The 21,221-nt window shown below is 38.2% G+C and overlaps 4 protein-coding genes across 9 annotated transcripts; 2 read left to right on the top strand and 2 right to left on the bottom strand.

Annotated features, from left to right (window-relative positions):
- Positions 1-206: 206 nt before the first annotated feature.
- On the bottom strand, positions 207-5,118 carry Ssadh (succinic semialdehyde dehydrogenase). The gene is made up of 8 exons (XM_022842816.2): positions 4,973-5,118; positions 3,671-3,826; positions 3,265-3,441; positions 2,799-2,999; positions 2,216-2,476; positions 1,863-2,064; positions 1,523-1,740; positions 207-1,299 (listed from the first exon to the last, which is right to left on the bottom strand). The coding sequence occupies exons 1-8, from the start codon at positions 4,982-4,984 to the stop codon at positions 988-990; spliced, it is 1,539 nt and encodes a 512-aa protein (XP_022698551.1). The 5' UTR covers positions 4,985-5,118; the 3' UTR covers positions 207-987.
- Positions 5,119-5,281: 163 nt separating this feature from the next.
- Positions 5,282-12,210, top strand: LOC111265853 (FGF signaling regulator protein canopy b). Of its 5 annotated transcripts, none has more exons than XM_022842821.2 (5): positions 5,361-5,529; positions 10,208-10,409; positions 10,613-10,792; positions 11,208-11,373; positions 11,989-12,210. In XM_022842821.2, the coding sequence occupies exons 1-5, from the start codon at positions 5,431-5,433 to the stop codon at positions 12,125-12,127; spliced, it is 786 nt and encodes a 261-aa protein (XP_022698556.1). In that variant the 5' UTR covers positions 5,361-5,430; the 3' UTR covers positions 12,128-12,210. The 5 variants fall into 5 exon arrangements, with proteins under 5 accessions (XP_086826802.1, XP_022698556.1, XP_086826803.1 ...); XM_022842822.2 differs by lacking the exon at positions 5,361-5,529 and adding an exon at positions 9,211-9,355; XM_086970676.1 differs by lacking the exons at positions 10,208-10,409; positions 10,613-10,792; positions 11,208-11,373; positions 11,989-12,210 and adding an exon at positions 6,563-8,051 and having other exon boundaries at positions 5,282-5,529.
- Positions 12,211-14,098: 1,888 nt separating this feature from the next.
- On the top strand, positions 14,099-16,104 carry Es2 (ess-2 splicing factor homolog). The gene has a single exon (XM_022842817.2). It carries the CDS (start codon positions 14,369-14,371, stop codon positions 15,812-15,814), a length of 1,446 nt encoding a protein of 481 aa, XP_022698552.1. The 5' UTR covers positions 14,099-14,368; the 3' UTR covers positions 15,815-16,104.
- A 586-nt stretch (positions 16,105-16,690) lies between these two features.
- On the bottom strand, positions 16,691-19,596 carry LOC111265852 (uncharacterized). Of its 2 annotated transcripts, none has more exons than XM_022842819.2 (3): positions 19,188-19,596; positions 18,086-18,424; positions 16,691-17,777 (listed from the first exon to the last, which is right to left on the bottom strand). In XM_022842819.2, the coding sequence occupies exons 2-3, from the start codon at positions 18,390-18,392 to the stop codon at positions 17,194-17,196; spliced, it is 891 nt and encodes a 296-aa protein (XP_022698554.1). In that variant the 5' UTR covers positions 18,393-18,424; positions 19,188-19,596; the 3' UTR covers positions 16,691-17,193. The 2 variants fall into 2 exon arrangements, with proteins under 2 accessions (XP_022698554.1, XP_022698555.1); XM_022842820.2 differs by lacking the exon at positions 19,188-19,596 and adding an exon at positions 18,577-18,718.
- Positions 19,597-21,221: the final 1,625 nt, after the last annotated feature.

A 21,221-nucleotide genomic window follows, 5' to 3' on the forward strand; every position in this document is an offset into this window, starting at 1 on the left:
GTAGCCCTAGAGGTTTAAGCGGGTGCCTTCCAGTATTAAAAATATGGTTCCAAATATTACTCCGAACCCTAGTTGATACATTTTGATCTACAATTTGAACATTCAGTATTAACTAACACTTGTTTACAAAGTTATACGTCATACTCTCAACCCTAGAAATGTTTTCACTTGAACCTTGTTGTTGAAAAAAACAGAAAACAGCACAATTTATTATTAGTAACACAACATACCCATTTATTGTGTTTGACTATATTCGTATTAGTATATTGTAACACGTTATGTTGCAGCCGTATATATTATACGTACTGTATTGTCTCTTCTTTTGGGTGCAATGACGTCTCGACGACGCCCGTAATTAAAGTCAACTAAAAGCCAACTTATTCTATTGAAATGTACATGTAATGTAAAAAGTATTTCATCTAAAAAATAAAATAGTTAGATCTAAAAAGAGCTAAATATTTTATGAAACGGTTCCATTATTGCACGTACTATAAGAATTAAAGACTAGCGCTTCCTAGAGATGGATGCAAATAACCACTTGTTCTCAGTGAAAACTACGTTAATTTGAATACACACGCAATCCTAGCAGTCGTACTTTGGTCTGTTAGTTAGTGACATGAAAATTCTATGGCACAACTGTAATTAGTTGTTAATTTCTATAAGCGTCCGTTTTACTTGTACAATATAAAATGCTCATGTTAATATGATATTACAGTTATAATGTTGGAAGACTTACAGCTTATATTAGCTTACCTTTTCGTGAGAAATGCTAAATGAAGCCTCATATTTTCCACATCTCAAAGAAATGACATAGTTTTGTTTTGTACCTAGAATCAAATCAATTTAACCGATGCCAGTGCTCTGACCTATGGCTTCTATCCTATCGGAATATAACGTGCGATAAAGAAAAACGGTTAACTTCAGGGTAGGTTACCTTTAAGGGATCTACACATTTCAGTATTATTCCCCCTGACGAAACCTAACAAGTTAGGCAAGTCCGCCAAGGCAGATATATTTAATTTCAACGTATTCATCAACGCCATAGCGAGATCCTTCCCTGCCGATGCCAGACTGTTTGACACCGCCGAATGGCGCTTGAGCTGTTGAGATGAGTCCCTCGTTAACTCCAACCATGCCGACCTGCAACTTTTTAGCTACCCGGAATACTTGCGCAATATCCTGGGAATAAAAATATCCGGCCAAGCCCGCTTCGGTGTTGTTGGCCAATTTCAAGACCTCCTCTTCTGTGTTAAAGCGGATCACAGCTACTAACGGTCCGAACGTTTCCTCATGACAAACCTTGAAACGAAAATATATACGAATATAATATGTAACCGATGTAATGTTGGAATTTATAAAACAGAGCGATACTGCTGAAATATTGCGTTCAATCTATCCATAACGAAAATCTTTCGCCAGTGATCGGAAAAAATCACTCTTTTACAGTTTGGCTAACTAATTTGTTGAGAGATGTCATAATGACGTAATAATGTCGCAGGAAAAATGTCATAACAATACCAACCTCCATACTGAGTGTGATATCAGCCGCAATGACAGGATCAATAAAGTTGCCTTTAGAACTCCCCTCGAGTAGGATACGCCCACCCTTTGCTTTAATATCTTTGAGGTGATGTTTGACTTTTTCAACGGCCTTTGCATTAATGAGAGGACCACATGTTGAGCGCTCGTCAAAGCCATCACCTACTTTTAACTGGGACTTCATGGCTGCCGCCAGTTTTTCTGGAAAAAGTGTTTCTCGAACTTAGGCGCACGGATAATTTCTGTTGGTCATTTCTATCATATTCGGTCAAAAGCTGCACTCTCCGATTTATTGTTAGGATTAGAAGCAGCATTTCACAAACCTATAAACTGTTCATAGATTCCAGTCTGCACAAAAATCCGATTAGCCGAGACACAAGTTTGACCCGTATTTCGGAACTTCGCCACCAATAATCCTTCAACGGCACGGTCAATGTTGGCAGAATCAAATACGATAAATGGTGCATTGCCTCCCAGCTCGAGCGAAACCTTCTTTACAGTAGACGCACATTGTCCCAGCAACAACTGAAAGTTAATGAATTCGATGTGTTCTTTATAATTTAATCATAAAAAGTTATCTCATTACAATGCGTTATCGAAGACATCGTTCAAGATGCAATGGAACTCATCGGTCCATCAAACAAAATATTGAAAATTCTCGATTAGATTCAGATACCTTTCCTACAGCCGTGCTACCAGTAAAGCTAAGCGCATGAATATCAGGATGCGTAGCTAGAGCTGTGCCCACGCTTGGAGTATTCGTTTGGGAAGCTGGGAGAAAGTTGACAACTCCAGCTGGGTAACCTGCCTGCTCAGCCAGCTCCGCAATTGCCAGTGCCGATAACGGGGTGTCCTGTGCCGGTTTGACAACAACGGTGCACCCCACAGCCAACGCGGCACCAATTTTTCGAGTAATCATGGCATTGGGGAAATTCCACTGAAAATTAAGTTCACTCCATTAGATTAGACACACTGTTAGATTCAAAATTCCAGTGCTAAGCCTTCGGAGTCACAACGTCTTGAAGCTATGTTATTTTTGAACATAAAATACCACAGGTGAAACAATAAGGGTAACGTAAATTTATTACTAGATCAGTTTAACACTGACAGATTTGAATTAAGCGTATCGTGTATTTTCCTCGAGCTTGGTGGGGCGAACGTGATCTAAACGTTTCCAACAAAACCTATTTAATCTTAATTACTAAACATAATTAAAACCTAAAGACGCCTTGGTATAATATCTGCTTTGTCCAACCAACCGGTGTAATTATTCCAGCAACCCCAAGCGGCTGTTTGATGGCGAGTATCTCTCGGTCAGTTATACTAGCAGGTATAACGTCACCGTATAATCTCTTTGCCTCTTCCGAGAACCATTCGAGAAAGGAAGCACCGTAAACAATTTCACCAGTAGCCTCGCGTAAGGGTTTTCCATTCTCGAGAGTCATTATTTCCGATAGTTCCTACAATCAACAAGACACGCTAATTTAAAGTAGTATCTACTGAGGCAAGCTATGGCAGTTCTATAAATTTGAACACAAACTTAACGGAATTCATTAATCTCACGTCTGAAAAGGTTTTGCTACTAGCCTGAGAAGTCCCTGCGTTATTTTTATCATCATGTTCCACGGTGTTTGTCTATCTGTATTCAGGCTCCACATAAATGAAGCACTTTTCCCTAACTACTAGTTTGAGCGGGAGCAATGCCTATAATTTGACTTCACGAACCTTCCGATGCTTGTTGTGCAGATCAAAAAGATTCCGAAGGAGAGTACTGCGCTCTTTCGCTGAAGTCTGGCTGAAGCTCTCGAAAGCTTCTAACGCAACTTTCACCGCTTTATTGACATCTTCAGCGTTGCAATCAGCCACATTCGCTATCTCCTCATTCGTGGATGGGTTGTAGACCTAACATGTTAATGTAACACCGTTAAGCCCAAGTAATGCCTAAATGACCGGACTACACTCAGTATCCACAGAAAGTAAGGACAATAAAGGAAAAAAATATATTTATCATATTATAGATCTACGGATATGTAATTTATTATATCAAAACAACGAATAATCAGAATCTGTAAAATGAATATGAATTGTCATTGTTACTATGATAGCTGCAAGTAGGATCGAGGCAATTAACCGGAAACGTGGTGCCGCTAGAGGCGTCTGTCCATTTCCCGCCGATATATGCTTTCGTACGAAGCAACGATAGCGTCGATGCCGTTCTCAGCTGCTGCGATATATACGCTATCCCGCTCTTATGGTACCCAAGCGTTCTGGTCAATGAAACCGACACCTTCAATCCCGACCAAGAGAAATATTATATATGCCAACATTGTAAAGTTACAAGCTCTAACCATGGACGCTCATATAATAATAGATATGAGATTTCCCGTTAGACCAAATATTTGCGCATTGCTTTATGCTCTGTTGTCCTGTTTCAAGCAACAATGCATGCAAGAAATCAACATACTGATTCATTAGAACTGTTCTGGTTTAGTTTCATGAACCTATTTTTCTTTTAGTAATTATTATTAGAATTATTATGCTTCCGATAATAATCACATCAATTATAAACACACAGGGTTAAATACCTTGTTACTATTAAAACATAAAATTGTCCTTTCATACTATGAGTCTCGTAAATCAATAAGCTTAACATTTGTGCAGATATTAAAGGAACCTGGACTTATTTGAGCGGGCTTGTACCGTTAATCGGCAGTTTACTCATAGCTTGTAAGCCTTAGGATTGCGTTACATTAGTTACAGATGATTCGTTTCTTGTTATAGTTTGTATTTATATATCTTTTGAAATTAAGTGACCGTAGTAATAAATATTTGCCGTTTGTTTAAGCCGATATGGCCAGTGGTCAGTTAATTCGAATAGGCTTTAATACGAACCTACCTATGTACAATTATTGTAAACCAAGAACTTTTTTGCCAACGGTAAAACGTTTAAGGAGCATAATCAGTTCATGCAAATTCTATTCGATCGAATTTCTTATCGTAACTCACCACGAATTCGAAAAGAGGCAATTAAGATACGAGGACATCTTAGCTTACCGATGGGAGTGGTATTTTGCAAATGCTTTTTTTGTCCAATCGGTTAAGTTGTATGAGATATTATGTTACATATAGCATAGGATTTTTCTCCAAATTCTGGAGAAAACCCTTCACATCAAGACCGGCATTTTTCACAGCAGGATTCAAACAAAAAAAGCCTTTTTATTTGTTATTTGGGGTAGCTGATTTTCATATGTGCCTAATTTTTTACTACTCTAACAATATCCAGAGCTGCACTTTATTCTCTCTCTGAGTTCAGCTGGACCACTTGACAAGATTTCTCAACGAAGCATTTACAACCTGCACGCGTTCCCACTAGTACACACTTTCCTATTTTCCGTTTACAACGGGTATAGAATGTACGAACTTTACATCTTACCGTTTGATACATTTTTGCGCTACGCGCGATGCCAGGATCACGCTAATGAACAGGAGGCCTGCTACCAGTGCCTCCCTAGAAGGCGACTCAATTCGGAGTAATGTAATTCTCACTCCACGTTCCCATCACGGTCAGCGCCATCTAGCGGTCAGATTCAGGCAATCAGCTGTTCTCTAGAAGCTTCGCTGTCCAAGTAGACTCGTTTATGAAGCGACAGATTTCCCGGGATCGGTTTAATAGATAACTTCTAGCCTTTTGATTGACTTAATCAAACCTCTGATCAGAATTATTAGGCACTTTATAAGTAACAAGGCGAACGATTGGCTAGAGCTCTGGAAAAGCTACGCATCAAGTTTCTATGACCATGAGCTGCTTTCGCGCCAATGCACAGGTTTCCGAAAGGCTAGGTGTTTGTGGAATTGTGAACTGCTGCCGACGACAATAGGTTCGAAAACTGAATGAATCGAAGCTCGATTCGTTCCGCGCAAGTAATACTACTCACTTTGACGTATAGTCAGCTGCCTTTAACATTCACAGGCAATATTTTTAATTCCAAGGTATGGGTCCCATATGTATTAGTTACAGGCATGTTAGATGTAGCATTTTCCTTCTGTGAAACGAGATCAGTTAAATTAGACCGTCTTGTATCCGTATGTTTATTCGCAGTTCCTTCATGCAGACACACGTACGCACCGTAAACGCACATTTTGAATTTATCGGAGCTTCATCAGCCATCGACAATTCCACATATACCCGTCGTCTTCTGAGCATTCGTTTTTGACCGATTTATTAACTCTTTTCAATACTACCTTGATTAGTTTTATCGGCACAATAACGAACATCTGTTTATGTAGTCTTCGTATGTTATGTAGTCTTCGAATCAAGTGGGTCCTTCACGTGTCGTATATAGTAGTTGCAAGGATTTGCTGGGATACAAAAGATGTGTGTATCCGTTCCTTTAAACAGCGACAATTTTTAGCCTAGCTCTAAAAACTCGCGGCTACAGCGTGTTTCTGAATACAATTCACAGCTAGCTCTCACGCATTTCAAAACTTGTGTATTTAAGACACGGATTTATTATCTGCAACTTTTCGTAGGAGAAAATTATTGTAATTATATAAATTAAGTGTAATTTCATATCATCTCCGAAATTTTTTTCCTTAAGGATGTCTTCGTGTAAGTGTTCAAAAATATTAGTATACTGTGTGTCTGTGTGTTGCTATCAGGTGTAGAAGAGAAAATGTTTTTTTTATCTAAGTTGAAACAAGCGACTGAAAATAACACATGCAGAAACGTACAGACGATAAGTGTGCTTTATACCGTCTTGGTATTTAACGCTAAAATAATTACCGAACATCGCTCTGTTAGCATTTATCACTTGGTACTCCAAATTTTATGTGCCCGCTAATTCGTCTAATTTATATGGGATGTCTAACCAATGCTGTAAGTATGTATTGTGATGTCTGATCAGGAGTAGCTTTTCCGATATATCAATATTTTATAAAAATTGTATTCACTATACGTATTAGAGTAATTTGTGATCACGATTTTCTTAAACTAACATATTGGCCGTTCACTATAATCAAGCAGATTGAATTGCACTCAATTTCAGCCCTAAAAATGAACCACGCGGTTCGTAAGGACGTGCTGGAACAGTATGTCACAAGCGGAAATGACGCTGTAGAATTTCGTCTTGTACATACGGCAGCTGATCTCAATAAGGAAGAAGGCACCTTCAACCCGGAAATGTGCCACCAGTTCTTCGGTGAAGGAGAAGCAATATTTGGCTATAAGGATCTTATTATTCAACTGTACTTTGCTGCTGGTAGTCTAGAAATCTTTCTTGGACAGAAGTTTTCCGAAAAGATATCTCCTGACAAGGCTGAAGACGTAGAAGCTGACGACGTTCTTGGTGTGATTAGTGAGAAACTGCCCGAAAATGATTTTTACACAAATCTCGATGTATTCACCAGCAAGCTGCAGGACGAGCGAAAGTTCAAACCAATGGGTGAACTCCAGCACCAGTGGAAGCCGGAAAGCAGTGAGGTCACGTACGAAGTTTACCACAATATGGTTGCTGACCCGAAATACCGAAAGTATCATATGCGAATGGAATCTTTTGTCATGTGGTTCGTTGACGGCGCTCAGTACATCGACACAGAGGATGAAAATTGGAATTCATTTGTATTATACGAGAAACGCCGTGAGGGGGAAAATACGTGGTACACCTTCTGTGGTTATTGCACAGTGTACAAGTATTGGGCGTATCCCGACAAGCAGCGCCCTCGGGTCTCACAAATCCTAATACTGCCACCTTTCCAAAGGCAAGGTTTGGGTGCCCAGCTCCTTCAAATGGTCTACAACTACTATGTAGGCCGGGCTGATGTCGTTGACATTACTTTCGAAGATCCTTCCGAAGAGTTGACAAGGGTTCGGGATTATATCGACGCTAAAAACTGTCAGAGACTTGCTCCATTTCACGCTGCCAGGCTAGCAAAAGGATTCAGTGAGGAAATGCGTGTAGAGGCTCGTGAAAAACTGAAAATTGGTAAGCGTCAAGCACGACGCGTTTACGAGATTCTCCGCCTAAAGAACACCCAGCAGAAAAATGCAGCCGAATACAAGAAGTACCGGTTGGATATTAAGAATCGTCTAAACGCAACGGCTCGTCAAGAACAGATCAATCTTGAAAAGGCAAAGAAAGCGTTCAAGAAAGAGGGCGCCTCGTACGCCGAATTACACGCGTCTCTCGATAATCGAATAGAAAAGCTCGATGCTGAATACAAAGAGCTCGAGGGCGAATACCTCAAAGTTATTGAGAGATTAAACAGAGACTAGAAATACCACTGCAATTTCAGGCGTTCTCTCGGTGTGCGCTATAAAGACTAGACTTACCGACCACATTCTAACAACAATAAGGACCTCTATTAGTCAACGCTAAGAACTTAATCAGAGTGTCTTTTTTTAAGACAGCTTAAAGAACTCAATGATGATAGCTTATATTGTACATACAAACAATAGATATAAATGCTTCATGTTTGACTTTTACTGAATAAATATATCGTAAAAATGCAATTGCTTTTGCACTGTCTGTTTTTCTCGAAAAGCGTGTAACGCGACGTTTGACGCTTTTAAAGATGCGCCATTTTTTTTTATAGTTTCAGAGTACCTCTCTGTATGTGTAGATAAACGTTGTCATCACGTTTATAATCCTCTAGATCTATTGGCATCCAAAAATTTCAGAAATCCTCTAGGTCTACTGGCATCCGAAAATTTCAGAAATCCAAAAATTTCACAAATGTTAATCTACTTATTGAAGATCGTCAAATTAACCACGAAAGCATCGTTCCTGTCGATAATATTACGATCAGCTTGCGATTATGTATTTAAATACCAGGTAGAGAATCCCGACAAAGATTCTATGATCAGACAAAGTTATTTACGTGGTTGATCGTTTGAAACTAATAATGCACTACGGCGTCTCTGTTAGTGACGATTCTTTACTAAAGTAACATAAATATCTGGAGAACTTTATTTACAGTAGATAGTTAAAACACTTGGGCGTCAGTGATGATCTTTGAGAAGCAAATTGCAATACCAGCTATCTCTATACAAACTCAGAAACACATTTTTATTTTCGGTCGCATACGTTTTTGGGCACTTAGATGGCTTGTGGAAGAATGTTTGATATTTTCTCATCCATATATTTTTATTGAATTATCTGTGACCGGTGTTAGATTTTCGTTTTTTCGCATTTGTGGATCGTTTTAGTACTCTTGAGTTATTTGCGAATAGACAATCACAAATAGATTCTAATATATCTATGAACCTAAATAACATATAAACCCATGAGTTTTTTTTATTGGTGTGCTTATATCGGTTATACACATTGTAAGTGCATAACATTGTATGCACATTTGTATAGACACCCCAGTGTGAGCCGCTGTGTTAATTTCTAAGATAATGTTATATTTACAACTGGTGCCATTACTTTTTAGCGTTTTTCCTATTTATAGTCAGAATCCATGTTACGGTCTTAGAGTCCCCTGTGTACTTATTGGGATCACTAAAGTAAAACTAATTGGCATTATTATTTTTATTATTATTGTAATACTTAATCTCTTTAAAAAACGGCGTAGCAGTTCACACAAGAGAAATATAAATCTACAACTTTCTTTGCGAGCCCACCTTGCGGCACAACGCCCATTCGCTTTTGAAACGAGACAACTAGATGCCGCTTAGGAACTGCAAAAACCATTTCTTCATATAGTTCTTGCCGGCGTCCAACCCTAAGTTAAATCCATTAACCGGTGTTTTGTAAATTGGCTAAGTAGAATAAAATTAAGAAACGATAAAGGTGGTTCCCTTAAGCGGAGAAAAATCGTAAGTGTCTAGTCGCATGTGAATAGCTTTCTACAAATCTAAGAATGTGATTTTTCATCAAATAGGTAACATGAATATTCTGGGTTGGTACGTAAACATCGAACATAAAGTGTATTCTATTTGATTTCCAATGACTGCAGTTTATTTTATATATCATGTTTAAGAAATCTATTCTAGGAAGTTATATATCTATAGTCTCCTGTTTTTACAGCCTCCTATTTAGTTTAAACAAAATCCTTTAACTAAGATAGACACCTTGTTTGGTAAAATTCTACTACGCTATTTAAGGTGTGTACAGCACCTGCAGTAGACGTACACTATTCTAATAATATTACAATAATATATACAGAAATATAAATTAGCTGTGCTTAAGTTCATGTCGAACTTTAAGAAACTACGTGCCTTCTAACTAAATACTAGCCCTGATAAAAGCATCCTAAAAATCAAATACATGGATTTGGATTATCGGCATCTTTGTGTTTGAGCGCTACAATAAAATTTATGAACTGTTACTCGCGCATCGTTACCTTGGCCACGAAGGAGACAGCCAAGGGCAGTTTTCCTGTCGGTAATGTCTTGTTAAAATAGCAAATGCCGTGCAGTTATACGGATTCTATTATTGTAAATTGTACTATATCTTGATGAAAATAATTGAATTAGTCTTCTAGATGGGTTAGACTTTCGGCTAAAATATCGCGCGCGAAATCTGGCTTAACACCATCAATAGAGAAAAAATATCGTCTGACACTTTTTTCAGTTTCAAGTAGTACATACGATCATACCTGATTAAAAACTTAGTAAGTTATAGCTAACACAGGAATTATGACTTGCTTTGATTCCACTCCATTACAGATTTTTGCCTGTACTAAAATGAGAGTCCTTTTTCTCCTGATTGCCATATCCGTTGTTGCTGCCTCAACGGAGACAGATGGAACTAAAGGACCAAAAGGTGAAACTGATTTTGTTGAAAAAGAGTACGGTGTTCGTTATGCGGACACTTGCGAAGTATGCAAGTACCTTGTAACTGAGCTGGACTTAGAGCTCCAGGCGACAGGTACGGACTTGAGGAAAAGAAACATAAATTTTTATTGATACTTGATATATTCATACTTGATGAGCACGTTTTATGTAAGTTTAAATTACGGCAGTTAAATATTCATTCGCGTTCAATAATTTAAGATATTGAACTTTAGAATTTCAAACTGTCATATTTTAGAGAAAAACAGGAACATATTGCAATATTGTATTCACAAACAGGCAAAACGCACGATGTTATCGAGACCGGGTATCATATAGATACGCCTCCGGAGAAGCGTAAGGTGAAAAAGTACGTCACGTCGGAACTGCGTCTAATAGAAACACTGGAAAGCGTTTGCAACCGGCTTTTAGAGTACCGACTGCATAAAGAGAGAACTGATTCAACCAGATTTGCGAGAGGTGGGATCTATCAACATCTAGCTAGATTAGAGTTGTTTTTTTTAGTTCGGTCTTGTATAAACCTCTTAAACGTAATTAATTTTGCCTAACTTTCATGTACAAAATAAAATAGCCTTTGCTATTTCCATTCTGCAAAGGCTAAACATTAACTACTATAAATATTGTACCCTTTGCCGTGTTGAACTCGTACACCGTTATCATGACTCACCTTCTTCATAGAGACAATGTATGATAATAACTACACTTGTTAGTTATTTTTGTAGCCAGATTCAGAAGAAGCTTTAGACAATGGATTGCAATAAGCTATTGTAGTGTAGACTGAATTTAAATTACACATATATAAAAAAACAACATGATTATTTTACATCCCTAACATTCATCGGTCAATCACATATCGTCTGTGTTGTGTGTTTAGGCACTTCTCAGACGTTCCAGGTGCTTAACAATTTGGTCGCTAAAGGTGTTAAAGTCGATCTGGGTATCCCGCAAGAATTGTGGGATGAACCACCCGCCGAGGTCACAAACCTGAAAACTCAGTGTGAGAAAATGCTCGAGTCACATGAATCCGACATTGAGGAATGGTAGGATCTACATGATTTCTATAGTAATCAACATTTAGAACTAGACTTTAATGCAGAATTTCCCCCGAAATGGTCTGGGACATGTCAATAAATCAACCATTAGAGTTCGAAAATAAACAACACTTAGTTTTTCTAAATAAGATCATTAGCCAGTTTTGCAAGCGCCGCAGATTTGAAACCGGACATTTAAATAATTTTACGAAAATTTTTCTCACAATAAAGTATCTTAACAGGAAAAAGAAATTGAAAAGCGAGAGCAATATCGCTGCGACGCCGCGCATACGTCATTGTTTCTGTAGCACTGTCCAGAGAGTTTTCAGGCCGAGGATTGGTTAAGAAAAAAAATACAATTTCATCAGGCAATTGTTATCATGCTTTTTTTGTTGAAGTAAAGAACCTTGTATTGCAGATTGAAACAGGAAGCCCGATGAGCTTGGGCTCTTATTTTAATTTGTGATAATCCGGTGCGGCTCATCAGGTCTTTTTTCATCCAATGATTATTAAGAATGGGGTTGTGGTAGATAGTTTTTTTATCGGGGTAAGTTCTCTCTATCGTATTTTTGGCAGAATCGTTCAGTACATTGGGTTAAACAAAGACATTTATTTATTTTTCAGGTATTTTCAACAGACCGAAAAAGTTCCCCTGATGCAATATCTATGCGAGGAACGCGTACTTAAGAACGATCCAAGGCAAACTAAGTGTTTGCATGAGCAACTGCTGGATGGTGACAATAAATCAAGGGACGAACTTTAATTTCTAATGTCTGGTACATTTCTATACACTTTCAAATATTGTATATATAAATGATTCTGTAAAAATAAATTTAGTCATTTTAATTTACCTTGTACCTGAATAATATTGTAAGTCTCTAAAGAACTTTTAATGACACGGTTTTCGTATTTCGAAAGATGCATGCAATGTACGTCAAAGTGACCGCGTTAATAATGAGAACTCCATTTATTGTTTTAAATAAGGTAAAAATAAAATCTTACTTAATCTCTTGCAGTCCAAACTGGACGTTCAATTTGAGCACCAGCCGAAGTACTCTGTGTGATTTGCTTATTCGATAATGGATATGGTCTATGGCAATTGGTAATATAATAACTGTCAACGTTATCATAAACCGTGTGGAATGTTCAAGTAGAAGGGGTATCTGAAGTGTACATATTAGGTTACAAATAAGCCCAGAAAAAGCACATTGTGTTTTTTACCTTGCTTTACACTTCTTAAAATTAAAAAAAAGGAATTATATTAAGAAATTCGCCAAATAAATGCTTTTTATAGGTCAGAATGTATACATTATGTATATCACGTACCCTTCGGGATACACGTAGTTATATTTATTTACCTTTACCAAGACATAGATTTGGGACCGACACTTCTGCCGACGGCTTGAGTAAAGCTTAAGTCGAGAAGACCAACATTAAAGCAATTTTCAAATGGTCCCGTGGTTGATATATCTTACTTGGCTAGAGTTCTGAAACTTTATAGAAAACATTGGAGATGAGTAGATGTCTCTAAATTTGTCTTAAATCGTTTTCTTCTTGAGTGTGTGCGTATTTCTAAAAAAACTGACATGTAAGTGCTCTCATGCAACATTAACGCAGTTCAAGACGCAAAATTCGAAACATGTGTTAGATTTTTAAAACAGATTCAATAACATAGGAAAACATAACTAAGTATAAGTCTCGGAACGGAATCCTCTTGAAGGCCTTTCACGTTTCCTCCAAGATAATTAGTCTTGTTTCTTTTATATACATTTGATATTGGCACATTATACGTTTAGTCTCGTGGATCAGATGTCTACGCTTGAGTATTATTTTTCGATTCAACTTAGAAAGTTTGTGAAAATTATATCAAAAATTATCGCAAGTAAATGTCTCTAGATTGACAGATGGGATCAAGGTTGCAGGTTTGTGAGTCACTAGTAGGCGACATATTATTATTATTTATCCGAAGCAAATTCCAAATCATTTTTGATATGGAAATTGATATGGAAAATGGTAAATAATATTCAAAATTTACTCAAGTTATCTTCAGACATATTGTATTTATATTATTACAAGTTTCTAGAAGGCTGAAATATTTATGACCAGTATGCTAGTAATCTATTCTCTATCTAGTAGTGGAATAATGAGTTCAGAAGGAGAAACATCTTTTAATCCCAAAGCTCAACACTCAGTGATCAATTTTTCCTTCTCGAAAGGAAATCTATTAATGATTAGTGAAAACATCACACAAAAAGGTTTTAAGCAGAAACACGATAAGTAAATGATGCGGATGTTTAGAGAATGGAGTATTGAGGTCAGCCAGATGATGACTAAGAAGAAAAGATACTTCTTATATGCATGCAAAAAAATCATCATTCTGTGCACACTAGTTTAAAAGTTATTCAATATTAAAGTCAGCCGGATTCGCTTATAACAGTGTGATGACATGGTAAGGCCTTTGTCATGGACCATGGCCTACCCTATCGCGTAAATATGATCTTTATTAACAGTCATGTTGTTCTATTCAATTAAATAGGTCAATACATGTTATATAGGGACAGTTAAAATGACCTGCTGTACTGCGAAAAAACGAAAAATAATTGCAGCGGTAGTTGAAATTAACTTATTTTAGTGGCGGTTCTCACAGCTATCCAAGACCAAGGTCAGCGTCTTTTGAAAAGCCCGCGCTGCGTTCTCGTCGATTTTATCACCTATTCGACGGAAGGTGAATCTAAAGAACAGTATGAGCAGAATTCGCAACTAGGAAATTTCGGACAATCCATGTTAAACATCAGTATGCGTCAAACAGTGTGAGCAAGTATTTGTGGTTAAAGTGGAATTCGAGAACACAAAAATTGTTGTCAAACTGGAGTTGACTGACCAGATAAACTAGCACGAAGCAGGTGTACTTCTTTGGTCAAAAATCATAAGAAGTTTCTTGTGCTAAGCTATTCGTCATTGTTTTCGTACCTTCGAAAAAAAGTGCAGTTAGTAAACTAAGATAATGAGTTCTATTACACCCGTGGGGCCAAAAGCCCCTGTACAAGCCAAGGTGCTGTCAGAGCGGTCTGAACGAGCGCTGGCTCTTCAAAATGAAGCGCATACGTCGAAGCGAAAGATGAAGGTGCTAGAAGAAGAGGAGTTCGTTGAAAAGCTAGAAAAGATTATAGAACGAGATTTTTTTCCTTATCTCGAAACTGTGCGTAAGCAAAGTGAGTATCTTGATGCTCTTGATAGTCAGAACAGCATTCGCATTGCTGAGGCCGAAAAGCAACTTGGGAAGACGCCTCATGTTGAAGTCGGAGACACTCCTTCCAAAGAAGGATGGGATGACGAAGATTGGATTAAAAATACTCCAGGCCCGTCAAAGGTACCGTCGCGCACTTCTGAAAAAGAAGCCAAGCTTAAGAAAGAACTTGAAGGAGTTTCTCTTTCGCAGTTTATGGCAAGATACACTTCTGAGGACAATGATTCTTTCACTCAGATTATGAAAACGAACGAGCAGAAACGGCGAGAAAAGTTGGACTGGATCTACAAGCATGAACAGGACGAGGAAAAGAGCGCTAAGAGCGACTCAGCTTTAATGCCTCCACCTGCAACACCCTTTGCTGTGACTGACGGTCGGTCATCGAAGCCATTGGATACTTGGAAGTACAAGGCGCATAACACTGTCATGTATTATCCAGAAGGGGCATCTCTTACTGACCAAGAAATTCAGGATCTTAAAGACAGTCATGTTAAGGTCCAGCATTCGGCAACTCGTCTTGGCACGAGGCCGTGGGGTACCTCAATCAATATGAATATGGCCACCACCGCAGCAGCATCGAGCGCTTCTCAGCAAACCAAAGGCGATGGGTTTTGGAATGGAGTTGTCGAAAAAGTGGGAATCAACGGTAAACAGAGTTGGGAGATTGCATCTTCACCAAAAGTCAACGGTTTCTCATTTGTAGCTACACCGTCTCCAAGGCCTGGAGTCGGCGACTCACCTTTAATGACCTGGGGAGAAGTTGATAGCACCCCTTACCTTATTGACAGCGCCGGGGATACTTCGAAATTCCGGATGAAAGCTCCATCTGAAAGAGAAAAGTTAGCTCATTCGTTAGCGGAGAGGGCTGCTGCTGCCAAGAAGAAACAGAAGGCGATGAAAACTGTTCAGGACAACTTTACTCACAGCACCGTGCCCCAAAGTCCACGATTCACCGGGCTTTCCCCAGCAGCAAAGAGACTTGCTGTTGGCAAGCTAGGTATCAGTCGAGGTGTAGATAAGAAACTTATGGCAAGCTATTCACCTAGCCCAAGTCAGAGTTCAAAAGAACGATTTGCGACGCCTGTATCAGTAGTCGCGCCATTTCCCAGTCCCTCACCTCGGCTCTTCACTACAAAAACACCAGACTCAGGCTCGTCGGACGCACCGAAAATCCGGAAAGCAAAAGCGAGCGACTTCTTCTAGGTTGAAAACTGTTTCACGAAGGTTCATCAGAAAAAGCAGCGGTCTAATTATTTAATTTAATTTAAACAGGTGCCAAATAGTAGTCTAATATTATTGTATATAGAAACCTGCAAGTAAGATCATTGACCCACAAATAGTATTGATAAAAGCATAGAATAGGTCTCAGGTTTACCGTTTAGAACCACAAAGTTAATTGGTGCAGAAATTCCTCGCGTATATCAAGGTTGTCGCCTACGTGGCATGTAGATAATGTAAAATATGTGACAATATAACTGCGAGTTGTTGTTTTTCATGACGTGTGTTTTTTTAAGTAATTTAAAATTGCGATAGTTAGACTGAGAAGAAAATGTCGAGATTTAATACAACGACTATACTATTAGCCTGAAGCGACTCTAAGAAAAATGTATGGTTCTATTAGATTTTTTCAAAACAATGGCGATATAAAATGAGATAAGAATTTTCGCAAATATTGCTGCTATTAGCTTAGGGATGAGCATAATATATGCATTCTATTATACGTAAACATTTGATAATTAGGTTATTGATTTATTACCGACAAATAAGCTTATCAAAAGGTTGTTTGATGAGTGTTCGCCAACGTCCACCTCTTCAGGACGCAGTCAATAATGGAATTTGAATAATCTAAAACCATATATTCTAATATTATGTCTGTGATATGAAATAAATTCTGAAACTCATTAATATAATTAATCCCATTGTTATATACATATCTGCTTCTCGAAGTGCTATGTCATAACAATGTTACTGATTACCCGTTGTGAAAAACTCTTGCGCAAATTCCATAAAACGAAATTTTATAATTAACACATATTTATTATTATTTAACATATTAATTCAAACAAAACAAAATAAGAGTACTGTACAATTTCAGTGCAACATTTATTATTCATATTATTATGATTATCTTCAAAAGATTTTACTGTTTATTTAGTTGGTGTTCATATTGCACTATTAAGTTTCTCGACTGCCGCCAACTAGTGGCCCACGTTGGTTATTTGGGTTGCGATCAATGCTTGATAATTATTTCGAATTGTTACGGCCTCTGGATGTATTCATAGGGTTGGAAGTGGCTTATAACAAGGTGACCACAGACTTACACAATAGAACCAATGAAGATCAATTGATCTTAAATGGTTCTCTGAAGCTAAAGCATACTCGTGATCTTTAACTTGAACAAAATTTACTCTACATCTAGTAAATCAGTTGAACTATTTCATTATACTATACATGCACTGTTTTAAAGCAGTCTCGGATTCAATCACACTGTAGCGGATACGAATGCCTAGTCTGAGCACCGCCTGCCTTAGCACCTCTGAGTATTTTTTTTCTATCTAAAGCTGGCAGTCACTTGAGGATGATCAATGGCACGGGCTATGATGGGCTTTAAGACCGTGTCTATTGTCTTCATACATTCCATCTAACAAATAGTCCGCCCTGGTGTAATGTCTGCGTTCCCAGCAGTCGAGAAACTTTTGTCCAAAAAAAGCAAACATCGCTAGCAAAGCAAGAATGAGGGCTGAATATAGAAAAATCGTTCCGACCGGGGTTTTACGTTTTTCTGACATAGGCGTGTTCGGATGCTCCCGATTCGAGATTGTCGTTTGGTTAAGATGCTTGTCAGTGGGCGGTGGGGGTAGTCCAACACCTTTTCGTGGTTTGATCATTGAATCGCGTTGAGGATCAATGTTCTGTGACGGTGGCATTTGCTGGTCAACAAAGCTAAGTATGGGCCCGTTTCCGCCGGATTTACTGAAGCCATCACTTACTTCACTGGTATTGGTTTCCTTAACTTTGTATGCGTCTTTTGGCACAAATAGCGTTCTGTCGTAGGAAACGAATTCGGTTCTGGGGTTGAAAATGCACAACTCACTTGGATAGCATGTAAGAAGGTGGCAATTAGCGCCTGTCGATTTAATTTCCAACGTCGCTATTGAGCAATTCACTGAAACAATACAAACAATTGTAACTGTTTGACTAAAGCAATGAGTATTAAAACGCAGGTTTAATGTTTGTGCAGGAGACCCTAGAATTGTTTAGAGTGGGTGAAAACAAGCGGTTTATATTTATCAGTTACACGTATTTACACACAGAACTTCGTACTATATATATGTTATTAAAAATACCAATACTTTATATCTAACTTAACATTCAAGTCAGTCGCATTTTATTCGGGCTATTAAGGCCAACAATGTTCTTGTTCAAATAGAATATGTATAGTGTGATACTTCCGTCCGTTGTAAAGTCTATTACCGGCAGGTAATTTGCAGCACCAGTTGGCGCAGTCTTCCAGTTGGCCAGTTAGAATGAACGAGGATCCTTTTGAGTCGACGATCGCCCCATTCTTCTTCGAGGCTCCAAAGTCCAGTTTCCGGCCTGGTCGAAATATGCCTGGCGGATTACATGTGGGGATGCCCAGTGCTGAGTATTCGATAGAAGCTTCCACAAATCTGGGCGTCAGTAGAACAATAATGACAACTGGTATAAGTACTATGGTGACGGCAAATTTTGTCCACTCCATTGGATTGTGAAGTTTACTTTTTTTTGGCGTTGGTGCCATTCAGCCAATTTTGGGATTAGTTGTGCTCCAATCTGTAAACATTAATGATGATAAATGATGAGGCTGGTTTCTTTAAATTGCCGAAATATTTACTATGCTGGCATCGATCAATAGGATAGCAATTCGGTATGATTTAACGGTATGTCAGATTAGGTCAATTCGATATTTCTACAAAACAGATCACCTTCAAATGAAGAGACTAATCCTCGAAACACCGGGAATGCGTGCAGATTAACTACACTAATTAAAAGAAGGTGAATGCAGTGCTAAGCAGGACCCTGGCCTTCTTTATCTGTTTCATAAATCTTGATCTACCCATATAATTTGGCCGACCTTAAAAACGATGCAAGCAATGAATATTGTATCTCGAAGTAATGCTAACTTTTGAAGTGCGCTAATATAGTTGTCGAGCATCAAATAATTTCTGACCTCTATAACATCGGTAGAAGTTAAATATATCAATGTTATTTTGTCGTGCATAATATACCAGCCTATAAGGATTATTAGCAGGGGGTCAATAATCTAATGATGAATGTATTCTATGATTATGAAAGCACAGTTAAATCTTTTCTTAAAACCAGTTTAAAATCAGTTTTTGTTTTATACATAAACAGTTATAGTATAACTGCGACAAGGGGACACTGCATGTATGACAGAATAGAAAAAGAGCAGGCCGAACGCGAACAACGTATCCCTACACTATTATGCATATAGACAACTGTCACATGTTCTGTGTATAACACTACATTGGCTGACAGAACTGTGACAGACAACCAGATGTAGAAACTACTGTACCTGCTACATTGTCGTACGCTGAGTTGTGCTGGGCCAGTGGCCTCTGCACGCGACAATACGAATGCGCACAGAGTACGTCAACTTGACACACCGTCACACACACACAAACGGTGTGCATACGGATGCACAGATTTAATTATTTTCGCTTCTAGTCAATACCGAGGCCAAAGGAACCGGAAGAGTGTAGACCCTTAATGAACAAGTAGAAATAGCTAGTCTTCTATAGCACATTACGATCGACCCAAGTCGCCCTTTACGGGGAAGATGACGTCTTCAAAACACCGAAGACCGCGCACTACTTGTCGAATAGGGCACATACACAGGAGCTCTTACAGTCTTAATGAACTGGATGGATACCGAACCTATACTTAAATTGCGTTTTCACATGCCAGGCAATGTCAGTACTTTGTAGATAATAGTATGTGATTAATGCAGCTTGTTTCTATGTTTCTAATATGAAATTAACGTAAAGTGACTGTTTCTGACGAAAACAAGCGTCCTCTATAACTAATATGTGATGATCCCAATAATCTGGTTAGGCACTGTGGTGGCGTTATAGTACAGTCCTAACTAAATATAAAACTATTTATTATTATTATTTTGCCGTATAATATGTCATTAATAACTACTATAAGCAACAATGTTTCGCAGTTATGCGGCGTCCCTAACAGTGGTGAAGACCGAAGATAGAAATAGAAGACTGACGATAACTACCTAGTAGAGCGCCATCTATGAGTAGCTGACCGAATTATTGAATATTTAAAATTAATTGACACTACTCTAGGATATATTTTTCCATGCTTTTACTGCTGTTATCGTATGGTTATTATGAAAGATTTGACAAGAAAAGTTTGTCTAATGGAACCAATGGCAAAAATTGTTGAGTCAAAGCATACGGGCAAAAAACGCGCCAGCTTAAAAAAGAAATACCACATTTAGATCATTTCGAGGACCCATTGAATGTTCGTGTCTCTTTAAAAAGTCAACTCAAGTGCCGCTTGGTTTTGAAACAGTGAAAGTTCCGTTATTGATTATGGGACTTGCTGTAAATATAAGGTCGCACTCTTATTGATATATGGCTTGATTTAAAACTGTCCACATTCTTGATAAGACACCTTTTTTTTTTCTCTGGGTCCGAACTCTGCTAGTATTCTAAAAAAAAATGGAAACACAAATCGTCCAGTGTGGGCCTTGCATTTGATCAGTATCTGTCTTCCATGTCAAAGACTTGTGAAACACTAGTAGGATATGTACAACCCAATCTCACTCCAGTGCCCTATCGTTTTCGATGAGACTGATGTGATTTGAAATGACGTCGTTTCGCTGAAAGTAATCAAAATAGAATCCGACTTGCACGTAGAAACTCACGCTTTTGCGGTTTGCTCAGGGCGAGTGTGCTCTTAGCGAGCATCGGCAAAGTTGGTTTTCGTTATTCGTATCGGCAAGAATAATAAGTGCAGACATTGACGATGTTTTCATATAGATTGTCACAGGAGGTCGACGCTAAACACAAAAATTTTGAACATTTGGGCTCTAATTATAGCGGCACTACTAGTCATAGCTGCCGCCAAATAACTATTTTTCTGATAGTTGTTACAAACAAACCATGAAATTACAAAGAAAAACACAGGAAACATTTAGTTTAAATAAAGAAGCAAGAGAGGGACTTCGGGCGTGGCAGAGAATGGCGTTGGTACATTCTGTTCTAATTTGGGTTAGATTCTACTTAGAAATATCCTACTTCTAACTTCTTGGGACTTTAAGCTTCATCAAACATTAAACCAGATATATCGATACGAGTCAGTTAAGGGAATATTTTAAATACGATACCCTGAGTAATTTGTACATTATTCACGTTATATTAAATTATTTTGTAGGTAGATTATCCTGCAAACAATGTCACATAGTAAGAGCTGTGAAGTATTGGATTTTATGGAATATTTTTAAACAGTAACAAAATGTGGGTATGGATGATGAAAGCACTTTATTTGTAATTTTAATAAAACGGTAATGATAAGTCCGAAACGATATATA

This window comes from Varroa jacobsoni, unplaced genomic scaffold, assembly GCF_002532875.2.
Source record: "Varroa jacobsoni isolate VJ856 unplaced genomic scaffold, vjacob_1.0 scaffold_1019, whole genome shotgun sequence".
Taxonomy (NCBI): Eukaryota; Metazoa; Arthropoda; class Arachnida; order Mesostigmata; family Varroidae; genus Varroa; species Varroa jacobsoni.

Excerpts from the sequence above, each read along its gene's own strand:
- LOC111265852 (XM_022842819.2), bottom strand. The coding sequence starts at position 18,392 with ATGGCACCAACGCCAAAAAAAAGTAAACTTCACAATCCAATGGAGTGG. Across the intron at positions 17,778-18,085 it reads GTGCTGCAAATTACCTGCCG|TGAATTGCTCAATAGCGACG; the intron begins GTAATAGACTTT and ends GTATTGTTTCAG.
- LOC111265853 (XM_086970676.1), top strand. The coding sequence starts at position 5,431 with ATGAATCGAAGCTCGATTCGTTCCGCGCAAGTAATACTACTCACTTTG. Across the intron at positions 5,530-6,562 it reads GCAATATTTTTAATTCCAAG|ATTGAATTGCACTCAATTTC; the intron begins GTATGGGTCCCA and ends ATAATCAAGCAG.
- Ssadh (XM_022842816.2), bottom strand. Across the intron at positions 3,442-3,670 it reads CTAGCGGCACCACGTTTCCG|GTCTACAACCCATCCACGAA; the intron begins GTTAATTGCCTC and ends TTAACATGTTAG. Across the intron at positions 2,477-2,798 it reads TTGCTGGAATAATTACACCG|TGGAATTTCCCCAATGCCAT; the intron begins GTTGGTTGGACA and ends CTTAATTTTCAG.
- Es2 (XM_022842817.2), top strand. The coding sequence starts at position 14,369 with ATGAGTTCTATTACACCCGTGGGGCCAAAAGCCCCTGTACAAGCCAAG.